The 12,217-nt window shown below is 51.9% G+C and overlaps 1 protein-coding gene across 2 annotated transcripts in view; it reads left to right on the top strand.

Annotated features, from left to right (window-relative positions):
* Positions 1–9,472, top strand: part of RAPGEF5 (Rap guanine nucleotide exchange factor 5) — an 87,254-nt gene extending 77,782 nt beyond the window's left edge. Inside the window, exons 15-16 of one of the 2 annotated variants that reach the window (XM_044677668.1) lie at positions 5,161–5,215; positions 9,195–9,472. In XM_044677668.1, coding sequence (XP_044533603.1) covers positions 5,161–5,215; positions 9,195–9,313 — 174 coding nt within the window. In that variant the 3' untranslated portion in view covers positions 9,314–9,472. Of the gene's footprint in view, positions 1–5,160; positions 5,220–9,189 lie in introns of both variants that reach the window. The other variant, XM_044677669.1, reaches the window with a different exon arrangement.
* The last annotated feature ends 2,745 nt before the right edge of the window (positions 9,473–12,217 follow it).

The raw sequence follows: 12,217 nt of genomic DNA, 5'->3' as shown, positions 1-12,217 counted from the left end.
CCCTTCCTTCCTTCCTTCCTTCCTTCCTTCCTTCCTTCCTTCCTTCCTTCCTTCCTTCCTTCCTTCCTTCCCTCCTTCCCTCTTGGACACAGGCTCTGTGAGTCAGTGTCTGGTGCCTTGCAGCATCCGGGCCCCCAGCTCTCTGGCCTGGCCAAGAAGTATCATGCAGTTAAAACCCCATTTAGTAGCAGATCTAGCTATAAGAGCCCACTGACATTAGAGCAGCTTTGGATTTGCAAAAATGGAATTCATGTGGATTAGTTTGGGTATTACTGACTGAGGAATAAAATGGTAAATACTGGGAGGATGAGATGGAAAACCCACACTTCCACCGCTTTAGGAACCTCCTCTTCTCCTCCCCCAAAGCCCCTAACAATAGAACTAATCCTTAGTGCATTTCCATAGCTACACCCAAGGGAGGCTCAGGACACCTTCTGGGGAGATAGATCACTGTCAGCCCAGCTGTTATGGCAGGTCCTCGGAGAAGGGAGGAGATGAGGGTCTTCCTTACTCATGTGGGGAAACTGGGTAGCTTCTTTGGAAATGGACACTGGGGAGCTTTCCTTCGTTTAAATCACATTTGTTAGGCACCCACTATGTGCAAGAGAGCAGAGCATTAACCTAGAATTCTAGCAGCCGCACTTCATCAGAACTTCTCCTGTGACGTGACTGAGGATTAGTCTTTCTAGAGTATTAACGTTCATCCTTAAGTTTCTTAGAAGAAATTAGGAAATAGCCTGAGCTGAACAGTGAATGCCTTCTCTTCTCACCTTGGCTACACATCTTCCCACAATGCATCTTCATGAAGGCATTCTCTTGATTCCCAGAAGGACTGGCCATCCATGAGGCACCCTAAGTCTCGAGCGAAGAGGGTTCCGGACGTCCAGACAGTGTAACAGACAGGAGCCAGCAAGTTGGAGTAGACTGGCCACTGGACCCAGAGTCCGGAAAACGGGGGGCTTAAACCCCACCTTATTCACTTAGTAGTGGGAGCCTGGGCAAGTCTGGGCTCAGTAATGGGATTTCTGAGGACTTTCTCAGGATCAAAGTCTCCGAGCCACAGGACAAACATTCCTCTTTCCCCCTCAGAGGCATGTCAAGACTTTCAAAAACTATTTTCTCATTTTCTGGAAAGGAAAAGGGGAAATTCGGTGGGAGAAGCTTTTGGGCCCTTTGTGCATAGTAACTCTCATTTCTGAACAGCAGGGATTCCGAACGATGGACTCCCAGGGGGGTCTGTGAACTCGGATGGGGAAAATGACATCTTTATTTTCAATAACCTCTAACGGAAGTTTAGCATTTCCTTCAATTACTTAAAAACGGGATTCTGAGAAGTGGCCTGTAGACCTCCCCAGATGGCCAAAGGAGTCCCTACCACAAAAACACTATGAACTCCTGTGTTTGGGGGGGTCTCCTTAGTCTTTTTCACAACCCTCTAAGGAATGTAGGATGTTTACTATTTTTTCTTTGGTCCAAACCTTCTTGGGGAGCTCCCAGTGTGAGAAGTCCCTCTATGCTCACCCATAATTTATAGTCTTAGAGAGTTAACCACAGTCACGTAGCCACTATGTCAAAAGCAGATCCTGAACTCAGGCCCTTCTGACTTCAGAACCTACCTCGCTATCCCATATATTATCCTACTTCTCGCTAATTATTGTTATCCCCATTTTACAAATTAGGAAACTGAGGCAGAGAGAGGGCACGTGACATACCCATCCATACTCACCAGCTAATATGTCTCAGAGGCAGAGCTTAACCAACATTTCTGTGACTGAGGCTCATCCCTCTCTCTACCAAAGTGCTCCTTCGTAATTGTCCTCATTTGACAAATGGGGAAACCAAGGCTTTGGGGAGACGCCTGACTTGCCCATAACTGGTATCGCAGGCCAGATTCGGCCACGTCCAGCTCTCCCTCCGCTCGGCCGCGTCCCGTCCGATGTCCGTATACACGCAGTCTCTGTTCCTCGTCCTCACAAAGGCTCGCTGGAAACCAGGCCATCAGACAAAGCTCTTTTGCCAGCGGCACCGTGTGATAATTAGGCTTTACATTAGTGACCCGGCTAAGGCGGGGTACGCTGGACGGGGCCGCCCAAAAGCGGGCTCCAGAGAGGCAGGCAGGGAACGCCGCCGCGTTCAGCACGTGGCAGAATCGTGCCGCGCTCATTGCGGTCAGCGAGCGTCCACCCGGGGCGCGGCGTGTGCGTGGTGCTCTGGAGCCCTCGGAGGCGTGGAGCGGCGCGTCCCTTGGCCACAAACGGCAGTTAGCCAGTGCGAGTGGCCTGTTGCCCAGGAGCCTCCGTGTTCTAAAGCACGTGGCCAGCATCACCCTGCAGGAGTAATGCCCGTCCTCCGTGTCGGAGCCTTGATCGGACGCTCCAGGGCTCGCTTCCAAGAGAGCCGCCCCATGGCTGTGGAAAGACATACTTTTGCCTTTTCTAATTCTCCGTGGGGTCCTGCTCTTCTCCTCCTTCTCCTCACTGCCCTCTTCCTTGCAATCTTCTTTCCTCTTTTCTTTTTTCTTCTCCTCTCCCCTGGGTGAAAGGATTATTCCCCGACCCGGGAAGCAGAGAAAACCCATTCCAGTGTACGTTCTTTATGGAGGCTTATATTGGAAGAGTTCCGCTCTTCTAACTCAACTCCTTGTTCATTTGGAGTAAACCATCCTCCATTGGTGAGAGTCGTTGCTGCCGTGAGGGAAGGACAGCGGGCACGGATTGCCAAATCAGAGGCCTCCCTTCAGCCAGCATTTTCAGGCAATGGCAGCTCCCAGCAGGCCACGGGGTCTCGAGCTAACGTCCTTCCCGAAAGAAAGACAAAGGATCTCGCCAGCGGAATGGATCCGTGCTTGCTTTCCAGCTCTGCCTTTTAACTCCAGCCTGCAGGCAGCGTATGGGGCCATATTTCTAATGCTGACTAGCAGACGATTTTGTGGGCAGCCAGATTCATAGGAGCCCCTGAGTGCCAATGGCTCCCGCTTCTCGGGACTGGCCATCTAGGCTTCTCTTTGCCCCAGGATCGCCTCTGCTCCATCCTTGTTGGGTCTTCTGGCATCCCTTACCTCTAAAGCTAGAACTAAACTGAAACTTCTTCTTATTAGGTAATGAAGAGAGAACAAAGCTTTCTTTTTCCATTTCCTTCTTATTCCCCAAAATTCAAAGCATCGTCTTTCCCCGTATCTTCTTCTCCATCCCACTCCTTGAGGAAACCTCAAGATAGAAATCGTGGGTTCACATTTCAGCACCTCAGACAGTGCTGTGCCATAGGGTGAGCCAAGATAATCATCAGCCTGGCGCCGTGGCTGAAGAAAAGAGGAAATCTTGCTTGGGAAAACCAGTCAGTTGAAGGAAAGAATTTGAATAACATACTCACAGATAGGATTCAGATCCAGCTTCCTTTAGAAGCATAAGGTAAGCGCCAACCGGGCTCTCCTTCTGTATCACTTCCCAGGACTGAGGGAGTAAGAAATGAACATTAAAAGTGATTCCCATCTTCTCCCCCTCAACCAGTTCTCCCCCTGAGTAGCAAGCAGCAGACCTCCAAAGAAGATCTCCCCTTTTTGTTTCATCCGCCTTTTAAAGGAGGAGACAGCCATGAAGGCACATCAAGAAATGATTCCCTGCTCTGCTTTTTTCAGAGGGGACTCTAGGGCACATGTGTCTGGGCAATTAAAGTTATCTGTCACTGCTATGTCATGGCTGCTCATCTATATCTTCTTTCTGCCTAGGCGGTCTGTAGCACACTCTGCTGTTGGTTTTGCTTCTGATTGTTTCTGCTGCTCATTCCCCAGATGTTTTCCCTCATGCTTTCTCTACCCCTGTGTTTTCTAGATTTCTACACATGATTATATCTTCTTAATATAAAATGCTTCTTACCCTTTAGATCATGCATTAAAAAAAAACCTTTCCTTCCATCTTAGAATCAATACTGTATGTTAGTTCCAAGGCAGAAGAGCTATAAGAGCTAGGCAGTAGGAGTTAAGTGACTTGCCCAGGGCCACACAGCTAGGAAGTGTCTCAGACCAAATTTGAACCCAGGACCTCCCATAACTAGACAGTGACTCACGATCCACTGAGCCACCTAGCTGCCCCCAGGTCACATTTTTTAACATATTCATTTTCTTCTGGATTTGCAATCATTCCCACCCTCCTATTACAATCTTGGGTCTCCTTTCCCCAAGTTCCAATTAGGCTTAGAAGGTTCAATTTGCCCCCTAGTTTGTCTTGCTTGGCAGCCAACCGATGTCCCTGGTATTTTGATTCCTGATTCCTTTCTTGGAATTTGTCTCCTGTTTGAACTGTCACTCTTGTGGCTGCTTCTATGAGCGTTTCCAGTTGGGTCTGTATGCCTAAACCCAATGTGGTTTTGTCCACCCCTCTGCCCTTTTAGAAAGGCTTCTGAAGTGACCCTCGGCAGTATCCACAGCACTGTACACAGCATGTGGATGATGAGCCCCCTCCCCAGAGACGAGAAAAAATGGGAAAGATTTAGTCAGTTAGGGAAAGTACTAGGGAGCCATTGTGGTTTCCCAAGGAGGGTAGTGCGCAGAAAGGGGCACTGCAGGGTTCTGTTGGTCACCGAGCTGGAGGCATGGTGGGGGAGGGAGACGTCTCAAGATGCCTTTGAGCACTGAGATTCCAGCATTCTCTGACGCCGATGGAGATAGGCTGGCTAGACGGTTGCTCCTATCACATGCGTATGTGGCTGGAAAGCTCAGCTCCGAGGGGCGACTAGGCGGCTTAGTGAAGAGAGCCAAGCCTAGAGACGGGAGGTCCTGGGTTCAAATTTGCCGCAGGTACTTCCTAGCTGTGTGACCCTGGACAAGTCATGTAATCCCATTGCCCAGCCTTTAATGCTCTGCTGCCTTGGACCTGATACCTCGTATTGATTCTTGCTACTACGGGGGAGAATTGTTGTTGGGAAGAAGATGGGAGTCGCCGTTTTAAGGGTCATTTCTTGTGCCTGCGTCTGGGGAAGGGGCTGTCACTTGTCTGCGCTTCTAAAGGGAGCTGAGTTTTAGACAGAAATTTCCCAGACTGTAAAGCTCTGGATTTCAGCTCCTCGAGGCCGGGGCTGTTTCATGGTGGGCTTGGCGGCGCCGCTTCTCCCTGGCGCCAGGGGCTTGCGGGACCTCCTTCACGTCCTTTTCCTTTGCCTCCTCAGCACATGATCGCGGACACCGTCCGGTCCCTGCGACACTGCCGGAACAGCCACTTCGGTGAGTGAGCCCCGTCGTGCCCGCCTTGTGCCCGGCCTTCTAGGGGTGGCCGTGGGGGGTACATAGGGACGGGCCGGAATGGGGTCCCATCCCGACCCTGCGGGGCGGCCGTGGGCAGCGGGATTAAGACCAGAATTAAGTAAAGCAAAGCGAGTGGGAGGGAGCCACAGGAGGCGCTGGGCAGACCCCCAGGGAGGGCTCCCGCGCCGTCCTCTGGCCCAAGACTCCCGGGGGGCCGCTTAGCGGCGTTTTCCTTCGAATGCTGCGCGGCCGAGAGTCGAGGAACGCCGGGGTCCCCCCAGAATCAATCTACAAGTGACACCAGGACGTAGGAGGGAGATGCGGGTTGGGGCGATTATTAGCAACAACTTGTAGGCAAAAGCGGGCAGAAGAGCGACCTCAGAGCCAGGCAGGAGGAGAAAAGAGACGGCGCTGGCATGTGGCACGAGGGCGGAGAACAGATGGACGGGTGAGGAGGGCCGCCGGGGCACTGCTGAGAGAGGCCACCAGCCAAGCGGTCAGGCAGTCCACGAGTGCTCATTAAGGGTCTCCTCTGGGCCAGGCCTGCGCTAAGTGCATCCTGGAGAGGCCCTTTAAGGAGGATTTGCAGAGGGCCAGGAACAAGAGCAGCCCAGGATGAGAACGTGGGGAGGGCCCTGGGGGAGTAAGTATCCCCTTGAATGAGATCACGCCCCACTGAAATCCCAAAGGGGTCAGCGAGAGAAGGGCCCACACCGCGGTGGGAGCTCTGACTCCCAAAGGGACGTGCCAGGCTTCTCTCACAGCAGCAGATCTAGCTGGGCTGCCCTTCCTGCTCCCACAGACCTTATGGGACCCAGATGGGTGCCGTGATATAACCGAGAGAGGGCTGGACTTGGAGGTGGGAAAACCGAGATCAAATCTCCCCTCGGATGCTTCCTAGCACTGTGACCCGGGGCCTTGGGCCACGGAGAGACAGACAGACAAAGACAGAGAGGGAGAGAGAGAGACAGAGACAGAGAGACAGAGAGACAGAGACAGAGACAGAGAGAGATGGAGAGAGACAGAGAGGGAGAGAGAGAGACAGAGAGAGACAGAGAAAGAGATGACAATGAATAGTTAGATGGATAGATGAGGGATGGATAGATGGATACTATCAATCAATCCATGATAGATAATAAGGCAGGTAAACAGACAGACAGATACATAGGTAGACAGATGAACAGAAAGGCAGATAGTCAGGTAAACAGACAGAGGTGAGGAGAGACAGAGAGGCAAAAAGGCAGACAGACAGACAGACAGACAGGTAGAGAGACAGAAAGAGTAGATGCACAAACATGAGCTGCGTATGTGTGCGTGAGTGTGTTCTCTTCCTCCCAGTGGTTTCCTGATTGCTTTTTCGGGGGGACGATGACAGTTCCGTGTATTGGGGACAAAGAAGGTAGAGTCGCTGCCCCCTCATTCTCGCCCCGCAGCTCAGTCCCTGTGTGACTCGGGGCAGGCCCATGGGCAAGTTAAGAGGCTTGGCCTGGGGTCAGAATCGGGGCCTGCCCCCCCCCACTTTGTGGATGGCCCCTCGAGGAGGAGGGCGCTGAGTTCTGGGTCTCGGCTTCCTCCTGTACAATATCCGGATCGTAGCAGAGCACGAGTGAGTTTTCCTCTCCTCGGGGTCCGGTCCCCCTTCCACCCTCTGCTGCAGCCGGCGGGGGGGGGGGGCCCTTCTGGAAATGAGGATTTTAAAAGACACAAGCTGAGGGGGCAGGAGGAGCCCCGTCCTAAAAGGCCTGCTTAGAGGCCGTTTCCATATGGATCCCTTCTATGTGCGTCTCCCATGTACGTACGTATAATTTACGGGGGCTCCTTCCTGCCAGATAACACTCGCTGCTGCTCGGGATGCAAAGACAAACTAAAATAATGGCCCCTCCAAGAGCTCGCATTAGCATTCAGAATATCAAATTTGGTTTTGCGGTAATTATTGCCATTATAATTCCATGTTTTTCGCCGTCTTTTATCCCGCCATCGAGTGGCCGGATTACATGAACGCAATCGCCACGGTAACGCTCGCTTCTCCTCTAAATTGACATTTTAGAAGCAGCTCATGCAGATATTCCCCCAGGAGCGGCGCCCCCGCCCCCAGCCAAACTCTGTGGATGGGAAGCAAATTTGCTGCATATTTATTAGCATATGATAGGCAGCTCCTTTTCTATTAGGCTCCGCTATTTAGTCTTGAACAACAGGGATCTTTTTTTCTCTTTGGCTATTTGTGGGGACTGGGGGGGGGGGAGGCAGAAGGAAATTAAAGCTGATACACGCTTAGCCAGAAGCCCCCATTTAGAGCCGAGGCCCGCCGGCCTCCGAGGTCTCCGCGGGCTAGAAAATCATCTCGAAATTCTCTTCTTGGCCTCCTCTTTTCTGCTCGTGAGCCTGTGGAGAACATCTCCGAAGGCCACGCAGACGGCGGCTCCCTTTTACAGTCATTTCACTATTTGTTAGTGTCGGAACGACAGGGACCGAGAGCGGTCGGGCCCGCAGATCGGCCCCGCAGAAGTTCGGTTTCCATCAAAGATAGGAATGGGGAGGCCTTCGTGAAGTCTGCCTCCTCCCCGGGCTCCCCGCCTGGCACTCCTTGGTGGAAGCTCGGGGGGGCTGACACAGACAGGAAGGAGGAGCATCTCCAGCCACCTGCTGGCAGAAAGCCTCCCCCAGGCGCCCCGCCCCAGCCTTCCTCTCCTGCAAGAGCCACCCCGAGCCCCGAGCCCAGGCGGCTCCCCTCGTTCTCGAGAGCCCATCTTCCTCCCTGGCAGTGTCGGGGAAGGCGAGGCCATTTCTGTAGCTGTAGCTGGATCTGTCTCTCTGTGCGTGTCCATGTAGATTAGACACACGTACACACAGAGAATAATCATGCCATTGTGTAGTAATATATGATTCTGTTTTAATGGCATGGAAATAGAATAACAGCATGGCAATCTACATACATGTATGTATACACACACACAGGCAGGCAGGTGGCACCAACCCTGGAGTTAGGAGAACCTGAGTAGCTGAGTGACCCTGGACAAGTCATTGAATGCCGGTTGCCTTCGTTTCCTCCCCTGTAAAATGAGCTGGAGAAGGAAATGGCCCACCACGCTAGTATCTTTGCCAAGAAAAGCCCAAATGGAGCCAGGAAGCATCGGCACAACGAAATGAGAACAGACAGGTGTGCATTGGCGTCCATGCCGTGCCATTATCCCCCTGCTAGGCTCACACTAGCTTGTGCAAGGATGAAGGCAAGGCATGGGCATGCTTAAAAGGACCGCAGAATGCTAGGCTGAAGGAGAGTCCCAGTGCCGAGTCCCTTCTCCTCTTTTGGCCTCAGGATCTTCTCTGGAAAACAAAGCGGCTGGACGAGATGCCAGCCCAGGTTCTCTCCAGGGTCCGATACAAGATCCAGGAAGATTCAGTCTCGTTCTCAAATGTGTGGCCCTTCCTGATGCCACACACACAGACACGCATGCATACATGATCTCACAAACAACTGTGATTTAGCTCTGTGTGTGTGTCTGTATACACAGGGGTGTGTGTATGTGTGTTTGTGTGTGTATAAATGGTCACAGAGCAGGACTGGAGGGGGCTTCCCTCTGCCCAGCCTCGCTGCTCCTCTTCCTCCCCTCTTCAGGCCCAACAGGGCTGCCTTGAACTGCCTTCCTCTGAGCTGAGCTAGCCGCTCCTCCCTTAGAGACTCTTTCTGATCTGAGGTCACATCTGCCTGCAAATAGCATAGGAGAGAGAATGTAGGGCTCAGAGACAGGAATATCTGAGTTCAGATCCTGCCTCAGGCTGGCTCTGCAACCCTGGGTAAGTCATTTTCCCTCAGTTGCCTCAGTTTCCTCAAGTGTAAAATGAGAGAAGCAGACGCAAGAGGCCTAAACCCCCTTTTGGCTCAAAGACGAGCCTGTCGCCGTCCAGAGAGCTTTGCAAAGATACTGATCTCTGCTTCCTTCCCTCTTCCCGAGATTAGGGGGCGAAGCATCTCCGAAGGAGCACCAGGAGCTCCGATCGTACGTGCACCACCTGCACGTCATCGACAACCAGCAGGTGCTGTTTGAACTGTCCCACCGGATCGAGCCGCGGGCGTGAGCTCACCCTGGTCTGGCGTACCTGGGGATGGCCGCATGCTGCACCTGCATCGAGGGGATGTCCATGCCGAGCCTGTGGCTCTCCTCCCGAAGAAGGCTTTGCTGAGTTTTATCAGTCCCTCCCCAGACGCCTGTGGGAAAGGCAGAGGCAGAGAAGGAGCCCCCTCAGCCTTCGAAGAGAAAGATGGCCCCAGGGCCACCCACCTCGCTGCTCCCATCAGCTTTTCACTTTCCTTTGGTGCGTCTGTGTTAGAGTCATTGTAGGTCATGCCGTGTCCTGTTGGGACCAAACATTTCAACCAGAAAGCAGAGAAGACGGGCAGGGATGGCAAGGTCCAGACAGCCTGGGATGTGCTTCTCAGAGTTGTCTGGGACACAGCCTGGGGCATCGCTTGGACACCTGACCTCAGAGTCAGGAAGACCTGGCTTCGGGTCCCATCCTGGACGCCTCCTCGCTGGGCAAAGCCTCCCCATCCCAGGGCTCTGGGCTGGGACCAGATGTGCGTGTGCCCTGAGCCTGGAGGTCCCACCCCCAGGAGGCTATCACTGGGTCAGATCCCCCCAGAATGGCTTTTTCTAAGCCCTTGAAAAAAAGTCCCATCCTGTGTCCCTTTTCTCCCCCAGAAAGGCGGAGAAGCCACAGAAGCATTCGGGGAAACGGGAAGAGGAAGGGCAGCCTTCCTGCTTCCGTCCTGAAGTCTGCCATGGCAGACAGCCACATTTTCACAAATCCATGATCGTGGAAAGATCCACACTTAGAGATGAAATGCTTTTCTGCACAGCTGGCTCATTTAATGAAAATTATTTGGACCAATTAGGCAAATTATGCCAAATTGCATTTCCCATAAGGGCAGCATTGTTCATGATTGCCTTAAACAAAAAAAAAGAAAGAAAGAAGCCCCACTCTGCAGATCATTTCTGAGGGTTCTGTTCGCACATCCAAACGCAGCCCAGCCCACGTTTGACTGCCTGGGAACGAGGAAGGGCCGGGGCTTGTCCCAGGTTCTGGTGCCGGCCTGCTCGGGCCCAGGCATTCCTTTTCTTGCTGCAAAACAAGGCCTTGCCGCTCCCTCCCAGAAGAGCGCAGGGATGAAGGAGGGGTGATGGCTTCTCGCCACGGGGGTGCCCGTGATCTCAGTCCGGGGAGACACGGCTGAGTTGAGAGGGAGATAAACACGGCCCTCGCTGTCCAGTCCAACGGTCGTATCTCTGCCCAGAATATTGAAAACTCAGGATCTCAGAACGGGAAAAGCCATCCCGGACCGTCCGACCCGGTCTCCCGGTCGAAGCGGGAATTCGCTCTCATTTATCTTGATTTGATCAAAGTTCCAAGTCACTCCAACTCATTTTATTTTTCATTTCTACAATTCCTATAGCAGGTTGGAAGAGGGCACAATTTTATACATCGTTGGTTCGGTTTCCCCATATCGTATCAATCAATCCAAGTCAAATGATGGGTGCCGTCGTGGAGACAGTGCTGGGTTGGTATCAGGATGACCCGGGTCCAAATTCTGCCATTTCACAACCCCAAGCAAGTCATTTAGCCTCTATGTGCCTCACCTAACGTCCTGGGCCTTATCTACAGAGACAGATTGTAAATCGTGTCCTTGGAGGGCATTCCCGCACTGGGAGCTTCCCACGCTGAGATCACAGATCCTTTGGCTATTTGCGGCTCAGTCCTACTGAGTTTTCAGACTCTGTTCCTTCTCACAATCTGTGCACCCTTAGGCAACTCTTTGGTTTCGGTTCATCCAAATCCTGTTCATCTTCCTTCCCAGAAACGTCCGAAATATTTCTAGACAACCTAATGACAACATTGTTTCCTGGAGCACAGCAAACAAATACCTGTGTGTGTCTATACACACCTATATGGACATAGGCATAGACCCATGCATGTATATGTACACATATATATATATAGAGACACATGCAGTAAGTCCTACAGCATGTGTCATATGTAACATATGAGAGAGATCCATGCAAAGAAATTGGTGGGAAAAGTCTTGCCAGGTCTGGAAGAGGATGGATTCGTGCCGGCATAGAAAGCTTCATCTCTGTCTGAAATCGTTCAGCATCAGAGATGGGAGATGGTGGTGGCCCATTCTGGAAAGAGTCCAGAAGACGCGCTCCTAGGCAGGGTGTAGCTGGGGGGATACACCGGAGGCCGGTGGTAGGGCGCCATTTTAGAGCACACAGTCACGAAAAGAGAACTCTTGTTTGGACCACTCAAGACCTCCTCCATTTTCCTCTAGGAAACGGGCCTTACTGTGGGCAACGTCTGGGATGCTTTGGATTTCTGTGACCAGGAAGTCAGAAATGGCAAAGAGAATTTTAACTGGCCTTTGGAAGCCAGGGAAAACCCATATTTTTTTTTTTTTAACATTAAAACTCTACATTTTGGCAATTTAAAGTAGACATAGACTGAAGCTGTTTCAGCCATCATGATTCCTTTGACCGCACAACTTTTATGGAAAACTGAACCACCGCACTGAGTGCTCATGGTAGCTCCTAAGGGGTGGCATCGCGGCAAACTCAACCGTGCTGAGATCTTCTTGCAGTACCTTTTCTGAGAACCGACACCTGCACATAAATGTAGTGTAGCGGGACAAGGGACCACAGTCAACGGGAAGAGGCCCTCCTCTCTCAAGACCTGGGGCTCCGGGGACGCAGCACAGAGATCAGAAGTTATTTCTCACTTTTGCCCTCCAGATTTCAGTGTCTCTCAAGGCTTTCTGATATTTATTTCAAATCTAAAGGGACTGAACAGACTAAAACGGTCTGTAGACCTTTTTGGCTAATAGATACATGCCAAGAACTAAAATGAATACATCCAACTCAGCATCCCAGAACATTCTAAAAATTCAAGCCATCCAACAATCCCCAAATTTTCTATTCTGAGCAAGTC

Source organism: Gracilinanus agilis, chromosome 5 (assembly GCF_016433145.1).
Source record: "Gracilinanus agilis isolate LMUSP501 chromosome 5, AgileGrace, whole genome shotgun sequence".
Classification (NCBI taxonomy): Eukaryota; Metazoa; Chordata; class Mammalia; order Didelphimorphia; family Didelphidae; genus Gracilinanus; species Gracilinanus agilis.
This window is presented reverse-complemented; position numbering and strand designations above follow the sequence as displayed.